Raw genomic sequence first — 17,283 nt, 5'->3', positions numbered from 1 at the left:
CATCCAAAAATCAGGACGGGTTTGAATTGACCAAGTTGCAGCCCTAGACCTAAACTCGCAATATATGGGTGACTACTTTGTTTAAGATAGTCTCTGTTTCATCACGAGGAGAACTAGTTCTCGTTATTAACTAATCTATGCAGTAGATTTTTTTAGTGGCTTTATTGATAGAACACTTTTAGTAGTCTAATTGGTAGAATGCTCAGCTCTCTGAGTGGGTATACTCGTGTTTCAATTCCCCTCTCCTTAGTTTGGTAAGAAAAATAAGACCTTTTTTATAACTGAATTTTTACAAAATAATTTTTAAAAAATTGAACCAAACAAAATTTTAGTACAATTTTTTTGTTTTCAATTATCTAAAAACAAAAAAAGTTGTTGGACTTGTTGGAAAACTGTTCCAAAAGGCCGGTACACGCCCCGCACGTTGTTGACTTGTTGGACTCTCTGCGTGCAGTGGGAAGTCGACTTGTTGATTTTGTAGCTAATGGTGTCTAGCTTCAGTGAAAACATTTTACAACCTGTGATTGTGATTGCAGATTCTATTCCAGAAACAATCGAATTATCAGTCTTATTGTCCTCCTAGCAATTTTAGCAACTGAAACAATCTCAGTTTCAATATTACGTAATTTACGTTTGAAAGATGCCAAATCTTCAACAATACTACAACTGAAATATGTGTTTCTCAAAAGATCAAGACCATACATCCAGAAGATGGAAAGGTTACTCAGAAAGCTTCTTATCGAATCCGAGTTTCGGGTTTTCGAACATTGATTTTTGCATGGAAATTGACTCATCCAGAGGTACATAACCTTGAAGTGTGCCCAAAAAAGCTACATACATATATATATATATATATACACAAACACACACACAAATTTACGAGCACAAACACAAGTCTAAAACAAATTGATGTTCCACTCACCATGTAGCCATTACATAGTCCTCACCAAAGAGGTAAGCAATCCTCTCCACCCTCCATGGATCATCTCCACCATTACCATCATCCCAATGATGAGGCAACAACTTTGACCTGCACAAAGGGCATGTCACATGACTCTTCTCAACCCACTGGTCCAGGCAACGCCTGTGAAACGCGTGACAGCAATTAAATAGCTCTCTGATCTCGTCGCATCTCTCTAGACTACTTAAACAAATAGCACACTCCGTGCACCCTTCTGGACGCATGTCCAATCTTTCAAGAAAGGTGCCGAATTCTATCACCGGCAACTTCTTCTTTATCAATTCAACCCCAATTCGGCTAGTGACCGGTACGGGAACTAACAACGATGATGGCCGATAATCCCCGGGTGAATCGTCATCAAAATGATGCTTTGAAGGCAACCCTTTGTTCAAAAGAGTATGCAAGCACCAGTAGAATATGAGTGTGAGTTTGAAATTGACTTGGGCTAGGAGATTTTGAAGCTCTGTTATGACTAGTTTTGGGATTTTAGTGCCTGCACAAGTGAAGTTCATCGTGCTTGAGAAAATTTGAGGTAGCTTCAGAAGGATAAGGAAGGAGACAATTTAAATGTGTATTGATATTATTAAGAGTTGTGATTCTTAGATGAGTGGGTCCTTTTTGAAACATCTAGAATCAAGTATAAATGCACATCTACAAAATTTAAATTGTATATCTAATTCCCAACAGTAAAATTGCAAATCTTCTAGAAACTAATATAAATGCACATCTACACTAATTAAATTGCCTATCTAATTTCCAGCATTAGCATTATGTACGGCCTTTTATAGTAGAATAAGCAAATTACCAAAACCAGCTACCATAGCCCACTACACTTCCTAGCTAGGTATATATTGTCATGGACAATGATGAATGGGGAAGTGTTCCTTCAAAGATTTTACATACGACGGAGAATTGATTGCTGAAGTTTATTTTGTCTGTTTAGATTGTTAGAGGTCAAATAGACATGCTGATAAATTTTTTGACTCGATTCGAGTTGAGAATGGGCTATGATATTATTCGTCACGACCTATCAACACAATCCGTCTTTATATACACTCTACGTATTCACAATTTTCAAAACACTTTAAGAGACATCGACATATAAATGATAACAAATTCCCTCGAAACAATGTAACACGTCACGACAGGTGATAAAAATGTATACAATATCTTCATCTCTCCAATTTCATTTCTAATGTTGAAATATGTATGTATTACAATAGAATATGCAGACATAACGTACGTATAAGTTGATGTAGTTTGGAATTTGGGAAGTTCGAAATTCTTATTTGGATGGGCTTTGGTTCAAGGCAGAAGACTAATAAGAAGTAAAATTAATGAAAGAAAACGAAACGAAAGGTTATACGGTACATGTTGGCGGGGGAGTTGAGACCAATACATCAAGGAAGAAATTAGCATGCAATGATCCTCTTACCACATAATAAATTAGATTTACAGTTGAAAAACAAACACAGGTTAAGTAGTGGGTAAAGAATTGGGGCAATAAAATTTTATAAATATAACGACAACTCAAAAATAAAAAATAAAAAAATAAATATTTTTTTAATGTATATCTAATACTACATGGAAACTAAATTGAAATTTGAAAAGGAACCTTTATTTATTGTATGAATAAAATATTATGGGATCACATTATTCTCTGAACAATTACCAGGGAAGGAATATAAAAGAACGGAGTATTAAATTGATTGTGTTACGTAGGGTAGGCCACCTTGTCTATGAATGAATTTTATTTGAGCCAATATCAACAATGCAGTAACGTGGCAAATTATTGGTTGGCCGCTATGAGATTGGGACAAACGTAGGAGACGTGCGAACTGGGGATACTAATTCCAGCTAGAAACACCGACAGTTTTGTGCAAATGAATATATTTTGGCAAAGTATGGCAAAGTAGAGAGTTGTGAGATATTAAGTTATTTTATGATTAATTAGTTATGAGATATTAAGTTATTTTATGATTAATTAGACTGACACTTCTTCAGATTTGGTCAAATATTAGATTGAAAAATCTTTGAAAAAATACTATCACTCACAAGTTACCAACGCTTGGTCCGTTTGCTACTAACACTTCAAATTATTTTTTAGTGGTGTTAGAGTACATTTTGCTTGTAAAATAACATTGCTACCCTTTTGACTCTATGTTGACTTACTAAATGATTAAAATGACTTGAATATCTTTTAATTTTGACTTTTTATATAAGAGAGTGTGTGTGTGTATATATATATATATCCAATTACTCCAAACAAAAACAAATACAAAAACAAAAAGGACAACATCAAGTTATAGCAATAGAAAATTTGTGGTTTATACTACACTTATTAATGAGAAATAACTACAATTAATAAAAGAGAATTATCTTATTAATGATTATGAAAATGTGAGGTGGTTGAAGAACATTTAATAATCAAAGCTTAGCTTTTTATTGGAATTTACTATTCAGTTGGAAAAATTGGTCAAATCCATACAACACCCACAGCAAAAGATTCATACAATTCTTGCAATATTATTTTTTCCCTTCAAAAAATACAAAAAAATGTAGTGAATTTAAGTGTTAAAAAAAATCAATCTTAAAATCAACCACCATATATTATATATAACTTCTCATAGACATCACACTGATTAATTTTCTATAAAATCAAAACGTTTTGATTTGTTATAGTTGTGTGTATATATATATATATATTCATAATTATATAATTATACGTATATATATACACATATGTATAATATGAATTAGAGAAAGGAATAAGAAGTGATGGTGGGAACGAACATGGTGGTGAAGAGATTGTTTAGAGGCTTATCATCATGAGTTCAATTTGAAAAGGAAAAGCTTGAAGAACGTAAAAATAGCTGAATTAGGGAGTAGCAAAGTGATGGAGAAGAGTTGGTAGGTAAGAGTGATTAATGTGGCAATTATGTCCTTTCAGATCGTTGATGTTTTAGAATAAAAAAGTATTAAAAAAATTAAGAGTAAAATTGTCTTTTCATAATTTTTAAATGGTGTTAGTCACAAAAAGTAAAATTGGACCTAAGTGATAGTAATTTCCGAAAGATATTTTAATGTGATATTTGACCAAACTTGAGGAGGTGCCAATGAAATTAACCCTTTTTTTATATAATTTCAGAGAATTGTTATATGAGTTGAGGTTTAGGCTCTATAAATAGATAAGTAGGTTATTATTGAAAATTATGAGTAGAGAGACATGTAACCCCTAAGGGCAATGAGTGAGGTATTAGTGGAGAGACATGTAACTCGTAAAGGAAATGAGTGAGTACAACGAGTAAGGAAAGTTTACGAGTCGTAATATCTCTACGTGATTATAGTGAAGCGCATAAATCTTGTGTTGTGATTTGGAATTGCTTTTATTTCTTCTAGTTTAAAACAAGTGGTATTAGAGCTGATGGTTCTACTGGGATTAATGTTCAGAAGATCCAAGATCAGCTGGGATTGATGTTAAGAAGATCAGAAATACAAGAGTCTCAACATGTGTTGCAACGAGTTCAGTTGCAAGTGGAGTCAATCTTGCTCAATCACGACAGTCATCAAAGGGTTTTGCTCTTAGCCAAGATTTGTTCCCAGCCTAAAAGAAAAGTAGGTTCGTTCTCTCAGCCTGAAAAAAGAGGATGGTGGTTTTGCTCTCAACCAAGGTTGGTTCAGCTGAGATTGATGTTTAGAAGATCCAAAAAAACACAAGAAGTCTCAACATGTGTTGCAAGGGGTTCAGTTGCAGGTAGAGTAAATTAGTTGGCTTGTCATCAAAGGGGTTTTGCTCTCAACCAAGGTTTGTTCCATGCCTAAAAGGAGAGCGCTTCGTTCTCTTAACCCAGAAAAGTTAATGGTGGTTTTGCTCTCGACCAAGGTTCTCTCTCCAGCCTAAAAAAAGAGTGGGTTCGTGCTCTCAGCCCGAAAAAGAGCAAAATGGATCGTGATGAGTTACATGACAAGATTTCTGAGTTAAGGTGGAACCTTGAAAGACAACAAGGATGTGATAACTCCCAATTTCGGAACACGGGTTGATCAAGTCCGCACACCAGACCGGACAATATCATTTAACAATTAAGTATTTAAAACGAACATAGAATACAAATGGATAAATAAAGAATAAATAAATATGTTGAAAAGAAACTAAAATGATATTCTAATAATTAAATCCTCAAAATAAATTCCATTAAATAATAAACTCCTCTGATACCAATAATCCTCCAGAATACAACTCGAGAATCCATACCATGTAGACCCCTAATAAAATACCAACTGAAATAAACAACTATAATTACTGTCTAAGTTTGAATACTGATGTGATACCCCCGGATTCCTGGATGCGGGTTGGCCAGACTCACGCCTGAATACCCGAGGATATAAAAAACAAATCGGTAATAATCGAACACAAAATACAAATATGATAAAGTAAGAAAAACCAAAATGCTGATAAGAAACTAAAATGATAAATAAATCCTCAGAATAAATTTCTATTATCAAATTCTTTTGATACAAATAATCCTCCAATTTATATAACTCAGGAATCCATACTATGTGGACCCCTGGAAAAAAACCAAAACTGAATAATCAACGGTCTACAACTAGATACTAAATCATAAAGAAAACTCCTATGTAGACAATCCGGAAGAATGAAGTAGACTGATCCCTACTCAGCACGAACAATCTCCACTCCTGATGAATACCTAAAAAATAATGATGGGTCAGGCCCATAAACAAGTTCTACTCTACTACACTCAAAGAAGAGATCCGATACACGTATACATCCTAGTTAACTCAACAATAATTAAAAGTCCGTAAATATATGTATATAGGTACACACTAAAGGGTTACTATTGGACTATAGGACGGACTCAACCTGAATAGAAGGTAACATGCAAAACGCACATGTAGTGGGCATGAGTACCTCAACCTACCAAGGTTCTCAACACTCCTATAACCAACGAGACTACCCAAGGCAGTATACGCTGCCTAACTAAAGATCCTGAGACTCAAACTCATATCATGGCTCATATTCATATGTATATAAATACAGTAACCATCATATCCAGTACAAAGTAATCCTCTATAAGTCATTCAACTTGTTTAGTTGACCTGACTCGAATATAAAGAGGACTTAACATTTTAGTTAATTCATTCCCTTATACAAAAATAGGTAAATGTAATACCCCTAATTTTAATAGGATAGTCTCGGTATTTTAATTAATCATTTTATTGCATTTTTATTTGTTGATTTGATTATTTGCCTAATCATTTAATTTCATATTTAATTTAATTATATGCTTAGGTGAAATTTCTTTATATGTTTAAATTGATTTATTTGCTAATTGAATCTATATGCTTATGTTGAAATTTGTTTAGTTGTTTTCATTAATTAATTTATTTATTTTCATTAATTGTTTAATTAGGTTATAAGGGTAATTTAATTATAAAATTTTAATCATGTCAAATTAGGGTTTATTTTCTTTTGGGTAGTCACATGGGGGGAATTAGTCGACTTAGTTATATAACTAATTATATTTCTTTTCCCTTCTCTCAATATAATTAGAATAAAGATTTGTGTTTGTAGAGGCCTATATATACCTTTATACATTTGTCTAGGGTTGAAAACCCTATTCACGTATAGAAAGACTTGAGAGCAAACAGAGAGAAGAAATTTAGGGTTTGGCTGAGACTAAGGCTGAATCTAGGAGAGAATGAATGAGGGTGTTCGTGGGTGGTTCTAGAGGAGTTGAGAACAGTGGGAATTCCCAGAGAAGTTTAGGAAGACGACAGTTGAGATTTTAATCGGAAATCTCAAAGGCAAGTTCTATCTCTAATTCTTTCTCTTAGGCCTGTGTTCTTTGCATGCTTAAATAACTTCAGGATTTTTAATCGGACATTTAAAACTGATCATGTTTGCATGTTAATTCAGAATTTTAATTGTATTACGTGTTGTAAAGGGAAATTGATTTATTTTATCAATTGTTGCCTCTGTTGTGTTATGATTGTTGTAATGATTCATACTAAGGTTTTTATGAGTTTTGGAATCAATTGGGACATAAATGAAACCCTATAAACTTTAGCAGAGAATTACAGAGAGGTGTAAACGTTGCCGGAGACGAAACAGAGGGGAAAACAAGAGGAAAGCCAATTCCGAGGTGGCTCCCCTTTTAAAGAGGCGACTCCCCATGGAAGGGAGCTGGCTCTACATGCAAGGGAGGGGACTCTCTTGAGGGGCGAACTAGCTCTATGCTTGGTGAAGGCGGCTCTTTCCATGGGGGAGGCGGCTCTTTGTTTGGTTGGTAGTTTTGACGTGTTTCTAGGTGGTTCTGGGCCACAGGGCTTGGATTTTGAAGTTCCAAAGAGTATTAAGAACTTCTAGGAAGGATTAAAATGGTTCTAAGGATGTAGATTAATCTCCCGAAGTATGTATTAAGGTTTAGTAAACCCCAAAGTGTATAGCTTGAACAGTATATATTTTCTTAAACAAATATGTTTACTATTATTGGGCATGGACGATTTAAATTGTTATTGTTATTTTAGCAATTTTTTAGTGAATGATTATACTGTTTAATCATGTATCAATGGTATGAAATAAGCATGTTAATTTACAGATTTTTATTATGCTTACTTGACGTTTAAATAAGCATGTTAATTTACAGATTTTTATTATACTAATTATAGAGTAGTTAACGTGTACATTTATTATCTGTATTATCAACTGTTTGGACTTAATTGATGTTAGACTAATTATGTATTTCATCAATTACTGGATGTATGGATTGTATGCACTGGTATGAGACGGTGGCATACTAGGGTACAGATTAGATTAAAACGCTAATTCCTACCTATTCTGGATTTTAATGGATGAACTATTTATTATGTTTTAGAAATTATTGAATTATTTTGTGGATTATAAGCACCGGTATGGGACGGTAACATATTAGGTACGGATTAGATCAAAACGCTAACTCCTACCTATTCTGGATTAAGGAAATGGATTTAATTAAGACATTTAAATCTTACTTATATTTCGTGTTTTGGCAATGAACAGTTGAACAACACTACCTCGGTTTGGATGGAACTTAAATATATAATTATGGTACCACGATATGAGCTTGAGTTTCAGAGTCGATGGTTAGGGCGCATATATGCAATAGGATGCGTAGCTGGCTATGATAGGTTGAGGTATACCCTGTTAGGCTTATGTACTCATACCCACTCAGGTGCGTTTTGCATGTTGCCTTCTATTCAGGTTGAGATCCCCCTTTGTAGTCCAGTGAGAGTCCCTTAGTGTGGATATATATATGTCTGGAGTAAATAGATATTATTAAGTTATCTAGGATATATCTGCGTATCGGGTCTTTGTTTGGATTGTAGTTAAAATAAAACTTGTTCGTGGGCCTGACCCACTATTATTTTTCAGGTATCGGACGATTTCAATCTTAGAGCTTGGTTGTGCTGAGCAGAGACGGTCACTCATTCTTCTGATGACGTAGGGTTTCTCTTTATGGTTTAGCTTTAGTTTTTATTTTAGTTGTTCACTCTTCAGTTGGGATGTTTTCTAGGGGTCCACTAGATGGATTCTTGAGTTATATTAAATATTGGATTTTATCTTTTAAAGATTATTATCTAGATTTCTTTTCAGCTTATTTAATTATTTATTTTAAAATTCTTTTTATATTCTGTGTTCATTTACATAATTGTTTGGTATCCCTCGAATCTGTGCTCGGACTTGATCACCCGTGGCTCTAGAATCGAGGGGAATTATAGTTGGTATCAAAGTACTCCAGGTTCAAATGTCTCTAGGATTCTATCGTATAAGACTTCAGCGTAGCGTATTCTCTTGTTTAGAGCTTAAGTTTAAGATTCGTTGTATTCCTTTACGGTTCGCTTAGAACGTACTGATGTCAAGTTTATTATGTAATTTTAGAATGTTTGGCACTAAGAAAAGGATGTGGTCCGCGATGAAAGCAAAGAAGGACCCAAGGAGGAAAAAGATTACTCCATCGATTCCCCTGCGAAGTCGGATCAAGAAGGCAGCATTGGAGACCAAGGAATTTTTTCTAATAGACGTTATTTTGGAGTATAAGCCAAGGAAGATTTCTGGTGTGCGAGATTGGCCACCATACTATGGACCTAACACGACTTCGGTGCTGCTCGAAGCTAAGCCAAGTGTTGAAGAGGACCTCGAAGAAGATCCGGATGGAGAAGATACCAGAGCATCTAAGATGGAGGGTATCGGAGTTCAAGAATGAATGCTCTTTTAAGAGTAATATGATTTTTTTTTGCTAGTAGCAGTGGAAGTATTATTTGAAGAATAGTACTGTTTAAATTACATACACTAGTATTAGTTTAAAGAATATATGATGATTATTCTTTTGGAAGTGTATGATTTAAAGAAGTTCTTAATGAAGTGAACTAGTAGTTTTGGCTATCTCTATTGTGTTTTATGATAACATTTTAGTAATTTATTCATAAATGGTTTTATTAAACTATTTTGGAATGTGATTGTTGCAATAATAAAGGGTTGTCTCAGTGGAGTGATAATTTGGACAAGCAACCAAATCATTGCTTATAGGGACGTTGTGTTGAGATGGGACGATTATCAACGAGTTTATACAAGAAACTTGTGAGAATCAATTCTGTAAGATGGATGGTAGAGAAGACAGTTTGGCACCTCCAAGGTAGTTGCTACACTTGTGGAGAGTTTGGTTATATTCCTAGGCAGTGTCCTAAAGTAGGGCAGGGATAAGGACAGCATGTGTAGCCGAGACAGAGGGCACCAGTACTTTTACCGCTTCACAGATTCCACGAATTCAGGGACAGACATATCCAGCTTTACTAACACCTCCATAGCCTCAGGGACAGGCACCGCAGCAGTTGCATTATGGTAGGGTGTACAACACCATGCCATAGGATGTTCAGGCACCTTAAGCTGTTGAGGGTATGTTTCGTATTCACGGTTCACGGGGTCATGTTTTATTTGATATGGGTGTTATACACTCATTTGTATCTAAATCTTTTGTTACTTTATCTGGAATGACGACGCGAGTATGAGATAGACCTTATGGTATTTCTACACCTTTAGGCAATAATGTCATTTTACATGAGAGTGATGGGCTTGAGACACTAGATGTTGGTAGACTCAGATTTTTAGCCAATCAATCGGTCCTGGACATGCACACTTATGTTGTGTTACTTAGAATAGATTTGTTATCTCACTACCATGCCAAGTTAATTGTTATAGTAGGTTTATTATTTTTACTATACCTGGTCAGGATATGTACGTCGTCGCTATGCCACGTTCTAACGGGGTTGTTAGCATTTATTTGTTCTATGTGGAGGAGGAAACGGAGGAGGAGATTACTGTGTCATTGGATAACATACCAATTGTATAGGAATTTCTGGATGTTTTTCAAGAGATTCTAGGATTGCCACCTAGTCGAGAAATAGACTTTGTGATTGACTTAGCTCCATGCACTATGCCTATTCCAAGAGCACCATACAGGATGACACCAGTGGAGCTGCGAGAGCTAAGGGATCAGATTCAGCAATTGCTTAGTCAAGGATTTATTCACAGGAGTACTTTACCTTAGGGAGCACCAGTTGTGTTTGTGAAGAAGAAGGATGGTTCACTTCGCTTGTATATAGATTACAGGGAGCTAAACAAGGTTACTATGCGTAATAAGTACCTTTACCCCGGATCGATGATCTTTGATCAGTTGAAGGGAGCTACATATTTCTTGTAAGATTGATCTACATTCTGGATATCATCAACTTCAGGTTAGGGAGCAAGATGTTCCTAAGACAGCGTTTCTCACTAGATATGGTTCTTATAAGTTTAGTGTCATGCCTTTTGGATTGACTAATGCACCAGCAATCTTCATAGATTTGATGAATAGAGCATTCAGGGTTTACTTAGATCAATTTGTTATTGTCTTCATTGATGATATATTGGTTTATTCGAAGTCGGAGGATGATCATGCTAGACATCTTCGCACAGTGTTGTGATGAGCGCTGAAAAGTGCGTATTTAAACCCCTTAAGCATAGGTATTCTACTATCTTTATCTATCTTACTTTATCGTTTTAAATTGATTTTGTGTTATTTTCATTTTCAGGCACTTATCTCAAAAATTAGCTAACTCAGCCAAATAAGAGCATAATTGAAGCAATTCTGGGATTAATCAAAGAAATGAGCTAAGTGGAAGCAAAAGGTGGAATTCAACATCTTCGATCGATCTCAGATCAAAGTTCGATCGATCCAAGATCTCAGCACTTCAAAATAGATCTGAGCCATGATAATATTTTCAAAGATCTCAAAAGCTCAATCGATCCAACATCATTTTTCGATCAATCGAACTACCTTGTCCTTATCCAAATGATTGATCTTATCTAGTTGTACGACCCTACCAACCACTGTTGTCCTTTTCCCAAAAATATCTTCGAAATATCTCAGATTTGTTTTTATCCAAAAAGGCGCCACCATTGAGGATCGATCCAACTTCAGTTCAATAGATCTCAGCCATGTTCGATCGATCCAAGTCTAAGGTTCGATTGATCGAACTTCCTCCAGTGCAAAAAAGTTAAATTTCCAGCTCATTAAAAGCTGTCCTTATCCAATCATTGGGGAATATTTTGTGCACGACCCCAGATCATTTTGTGTGTCACTTGACCTACCTATATATAGAATATGATACACTTTTTGAAGAGAATGAATCTATCACAATAGAGGCTATTCTTAAGGAGGAAGAAAGGAGGAGAAGGTTAGAGACACAAGCTTGGGAGCTTTTCATCAACCAAGGAGTAGATTTCTTCCATGGAGTTTGCCCTTGAGGGTTGGAGAAGCATTACCATGAGTGGCTAGACATCCTCTTAGGGCTAGAGTTAGACCCAAGCATGCTTTCTACATCTTGATTTTGTGTATTATTAAGGGATTAGTGTTGTAATACATGTTTTGATACTTTTATATATGTAGATCTTTTTTATTCAATGATTTATGTGGTTTAATGCTTCCAATTGATTATTTCATTCTATCCATATGTCTATGTATGCTAGAATAGATGTTCATGTGTTTGTCTCTATTTCTTGTGTTATTGATGTATGTCTATATATATTAATGCCATAGATCTAGAGATTGTCAAAACATAGTGCTTAATGGAATGCTCTTGTAATTTTCTTGATGGTTCATGCTCATTGCTTGATGGATTGTGCCTCTCCCTTAGTTTAATTAGTTTAATTTCATATCATTAGCTTAATTGTAGTGTAGTGGTAGTATAGTTGTTAGATAGGAGGACAATCCATGCTTGGTGTTTGATGTTCCATACTTTTGAATGCAAGTAGCATATGTCTCTAACCTTGTGGTGTATTTGGCTTGTGAGCTTAATGAAATGATTAATGACTTGCTAGATATATTGTGCTTTTCACATGCTACTTAGACAATATATACTTAATTGTTAAATATATTGTGTTTTTCACATGTTGCTTAGACATTATATACTTAATTGGTCATCCTTACTAATTAAATCAACCAAAGACACACACACACTAATATTGTAACACACATTTCCCTCATTAGTCGCTTGTTAAGGGTGTAGAAAAGTATTATTTGGTGGTGACCTCTAAACCCCAACATCTCTTTCTCTTACCTACTCTTTATTGCATTCAATTAATTAGTTTAATTTGCTCTCTAGTTTAATCGACCAACTAACCATTTGTTTGATCACTCGACCTACTAACCCTAATAGTGATTCCACAAGCTAGTACGACAACTCAATCCCTTGGGACGATCCCTACTCACTCTTGCAACGTTAATAATAATGTTGGTAGTGGTTTTTATAAATTTAAACTTGACCCAAAAGGCTTTTCTTGAACCGCACATTCACTACCTTATTTTGGCGTATAATAAGCGGCCTCGTCAAATTTTGGCGCCATTGCTGGGGATTAGGCAACGTCGTATTTGTGGAATCAATTAGGAATTAGTACTCTTTTGATCGTGTCTTTACTTTGTTTCCAATTTTTGTTACTTATTGTGTTTGTTCTTGATTGACAAGGAGCATTGAGCTATGAAGCAAGCAAAGGAGCATTCAAGTAAAGGAGCTAAGAAAGTAAGGAAAAATGCTAAAAATCTAAAAAATTGCTAAGCTAAGATATAAATTTGGAGTTGAAGTGCTAAAGGACCTTTGTGAGCTTTTCTTTATTCAATCCCTTAGTTAAATCGTCAACCCGCATAGAGGCTTATATTTCAATTCTCAGTTAAATTGTAAGCCCGCGTGGAGGCATTATAATTATTCTTGGCATTGTTATCAAAGCATGGGAGTATGGGATCATTGTATGTGGAGGAAGTTTGTTGATTATTGACTTGTTGCGAAGGAGGAGTGCTTGTTTTGTTGTGATTTGTGTGTCGCTTGTAGTCTTGTATAGACCTTGTCATATCAATCATTCTAGGCATTCACAAGGAAAATCTAGAGGATAATCTTGGCTACTTAGACCCACGTTTCATGCAAAATCCCCCTCTTAATCAACATGGCCCCGGAGTCCAAGCTCTAATTCCTCCAATGGTCCTTCATGATCATTATAATCTTCATGCATACCATGCACCTACTTGCATTGTGTTGCCTAATTTTGATGCTAATAAATATGAAATCAAGCTCGAGAGCATTCAAATATGCCCACTCTTTTATGGCTTAGTTGAAGAGGAACCATATAGGTATCTTAATGAATTTCTTGAATTATATTCCACCGTGAGGTACATGGATGTCTCGGAGGAAGTTCTTAAATTACTTCTCTTCCCTTTCACGCTTAAAAATAAAGCAAAGCATTGGTTCAATAATTTAGGGGTAAATTCAATAACGTCTTGGGCACAAATGTAAAATGAATTTTTGAAAAAATTTTACCTCGTAAGTTTGACTAATGTAACGCGTGCTTCAATTAGAGAATTTTCTCAAAGGGAAGGAGAGTTGTTGTATGAGGCTTGGGAGAGATTGAATGACTTGCTAAGAAAGTGTCCACATCATGGTATTCCAAAATGGCAAGTTGTCTGATACTTCTATGAAAGCCTATCCGACCTGCAAAAGGACATAATTGATACCTCATGTGGAGGTTCGTATTTCAAAAAACATGAAGATGACATTTGGCACCTTTTTGAAAAAATGAGTGAAAACTTTTTGCACAAATATTACACTTCTCGCCTTGATCATGGTTTTAATAAAAAGGAGAAAAATGTAACAGTGTGTCAAATTGAAAGTTCAAGGGAAATTGTAGCCGAGGTTAAAACTCTTTCTCAAAAACTTGATCAATTCTTGTTGAATCAAAAACCGGATATCAATTCATCTCCTTTTCATCATACAACTCATCTTTGTGAGCCTTGCATGACATGTTCAAGTGTTTTGCATACTACTTTTGATTGTCCCCATGGACATGTTGTTAATGAACACTTTGAACATGTTAATGCTATATTTGCTCACCCTTATTCAAATGCATATGTTCCATTGTGGAATGAAAGCTCAAGCCTTTATCAAGCTAAAAATTTTCAAAAAAAATACATTCTACCTCATAAAAGAAATGGAGGTTCTCAAGGTTTTGTTTCTTCTTCTTTCCATCATCAAAGAATGAATGACCTCTCACATCCTCAAATGTATGATTCCCAAGTTGGCTTTCATTATCCTCAAGCACTTTCTAGTAATTCTACATTTGAAGGTAAGGTTTTGATGGCCTTGGGTAGCTTAGAGAAGGATACCAACTTGTTGCATTCCCGCTCTCAATCCATATCAAAGCTTAAATCCCAAATTGGGACCATAGCTAATACATTGAATGCAAGAGAAATTGGGAAATTACCTAGTCAACCCGAGAGGAATCCAAAAACCCAATTTTGTGTGAAAGCAAACCCTACATCGGGGTGTTCTTCCCAAGCTCAAGTGCCAGCCATCACCACCTTGAGAAGTGGCAAACAAGTGGATAATTGGGTTGAACTACCAAAGGAAGATAGTGAATCGGTGCAACCTAAAGTTGTCACCCATTCAATCCCCAATTCCACTCCTACTTCCTTAAATGAAAAGGTTCTTAACCGGAACTCTCAATCTTCTCCATCAACCTCTCAAATTACAAAGTCTTGTGTGCCAAAAGCTCCATTCCCTTATGCTTTAAAAAAACTTTGCCTTATGGGAGGCAAGAAGGGAAAATACATAACATCATGGAAGTTTTTAAGCAAGTAAACATCAGTCTTCCTCTCTTGGATGCCATTAAGCAAATTCCCTCTTATATAAAATTCTTGAAAGATCTTTGCACACAAAAGAGGAAAAGCAAGGGACCAAGTCCTAAAAAAGTGTTCCTCACAGAGCAAGTGAGCTCCATTCTTCAACAAAACACTCCACTTAAGTTCAAAGATCCCGGTGCTCCTACTATTTCTTGTGTAATTGGAAACCATGAAATTCGTAGAGCTCTTCTTGACTTAGGTGCAAGTGTTAATTTGATTCCTTACTCCGTATATATCCAATTTGGCTTGAATGAGTTGAAGCCAAACTCGGTGGTGCTTCAAATGGCCGATAGATCCGTCAAAATACTTAGGGGCATGGTTGAGGACATCCTCGTCAAAGTGGATAAATTCTACTTTCCAGTTGACTTTGTAGTTCTTGATACTGAACAGGTTGCTAATCCCACCAACCACATCCCAATCATCTTGGGAAGACCATTCCTTGCCACCGCAAATGCAACAATTAATTGTAGATCCGAGATTATGGACCTTTCTCTTGGCAATATGATGGTCAAACTTAATGTTTTCCAAGCAAGTCGACATCCCATAGATGAAGATGAGTGTTGCCTTGTAGATGTGTTAGATGAGGTTGTTGAGGAATCAATTCCAACGATGGTAATGAAACAAGCAATTAAGGATAGTCTTTCATCTCTTCTATCCGATGATCCTCTTGCTTCTTGTCTTCTTGAAATGTATGGAAATTGTGAGTTTGATGATGAAAAATCAATGAATAAAGTAAGTAATCTCATGGAATCTGTTGCAAACTTAGATTTTCCATCTTGGAAAACTCCAATAGAACCTCTTCTTCCACTCTCTAACACTCCACCGGTCTCATCTTTAGTTTCTCCACCAACTTTTGACCTTAAAACTCTACCATCTAATCTCAAGTATGCATTCTTAGGACCAAAAGAGACTCTTCCGGTTATCATTTCTTCAAGTCTTAAAAAAGACCAAGAAGATGCTCTCTTAAGTGTGATTAAAGAAAATAAGGAAGCCATAGGATGGAGTGTGGCGGATCTTAAGGGGATTGACCCTTCTATTTGTATGCATCGCATACTTATGGAAGAAGATGCAAAACCCTTTAGGGATGCCCAAAGGAGACTTAATCCAAACATGAAGGAGGTAGTTAAGAAGGAAGTTGTTAAACTCTTAGATGCGGGAATCACTTACCCAATCTCCGATAGCAAATGGGTGAGTCCAACTCAAGTAATTCCCAAAAAATCAGGGATTACGGTGGTTGAGAATGCAAAGGGTGAGGAAATCTCTAAGCGTACTGCCAATTGATGGCGTATATGCATTGATTACCGCAAATTGAATGCCGCCACTAGAAAGGATCACTTCTCCTTGCCATTCATTAATCAAATTCTAAAAAGATTGACCGGGCAACAATATTATTGCTTCCTTAATGGCTATTCGGGGTACAATCAAGTAGCCCTCGACCTATTAGACCAAGAGAAAACCACCTTTACATGTCCATTCGGCACATTTGCTTATAGACGGATGCCTTTTGGTTTGTGCAATGCACCTGCCACATTCCAAAGGTGTATGATGTCAATTTTCTCGAATATAGTGGAAGAGTATCTAGAGGTTTTCATGGATGATTTTTCTATTTTTGGGTCTTCATTTAATGCATACCTCAAAAATTTAGATCTAGTGCTTAAGAAATGTCGTGAAACCAACCTTGTACTTAGTTGAGAAAAGAGCCATTTCATGATTCAAGAGGGAATTGTTTTGGGTCACGTTATCTCAAGGAGAGGAATAGAGGTAGATAAAGCGAAGGTTGAGCTTATTTCTGCATTGCCTCCACCTTCAACGGTGAGAGAAGTTCGCTCTTTTCTAAGTCATGCTGGCTTTTATCGCCGTTTTATCAAAGACTTTAGCAAAATTGCTCAACCCTTGTGCAATCTCCTTGCCAAGGAAACTCCTTTTGTCTTTGATCAAGCATGCTTAGATGCTTTTCATAAATTGCGTGAATTATTATCATCTGCTCCTATCATGCAACCTCCCAATTGGTCATTGCCATTTGGAATTATGTGTGATGCTTCTGATTATGCGATGGGAGCGATT

General features: G+C 35.8%; 1 protein-coding gene across 1 annotated transcript; it reads right to left on the bottom strand.

Moving 5' to 3' along the window:
• Positions 1 to 918: 918 nt before the first annotated feature.
• On the bottom strand, positions 919 to 1,473 carry LOC132270155 (E3 ubiquitin-protein ligase RHA1B-like). Its single transcript, XM_059771355.1, has one exon. It carries the CDS (start codon positions 1,471 to 1,473, stop codon positions 919 to 921), a length of 555 nt encoding a protein of 184 aa, XP_059627338.1.
• Positions 1,474 to 17,283: the final 15,810 nt, after the last annotated feature.

Source organism: Cornus florida, unplaced genomic scaffold (assembly GCF_030987335.1).
Source record: "Cornus florida cultivar Cherokee Brave unplaced genomic scaffold, ASM3098733v1 CherokeeBrave_3.0.0_Hap2_Chr08, whole genome shotgun sequence".
Lineage (NCBI taxonomy): Eukaryota > Viridiplantae > Streptophyta > Magnoliopsida > Cornales > Cornaceae > Cornus > Cornus florida.
The sequence above is the reverse complement of the archived record's forward strand: the minus strand, read 5'-3'. Positions and strand labels throughout refer to the sequence as shown.

Bases quoted from the DNA above. Each gene is read 5' to 3' on its own strand.
- LOC132270155 (XM_059771355.1), bottom strand. From the start codon at position 1,473: ATGAACTTCACTTGTGCAGGCACTAAAATCCCAAAACTAGTCATAACA.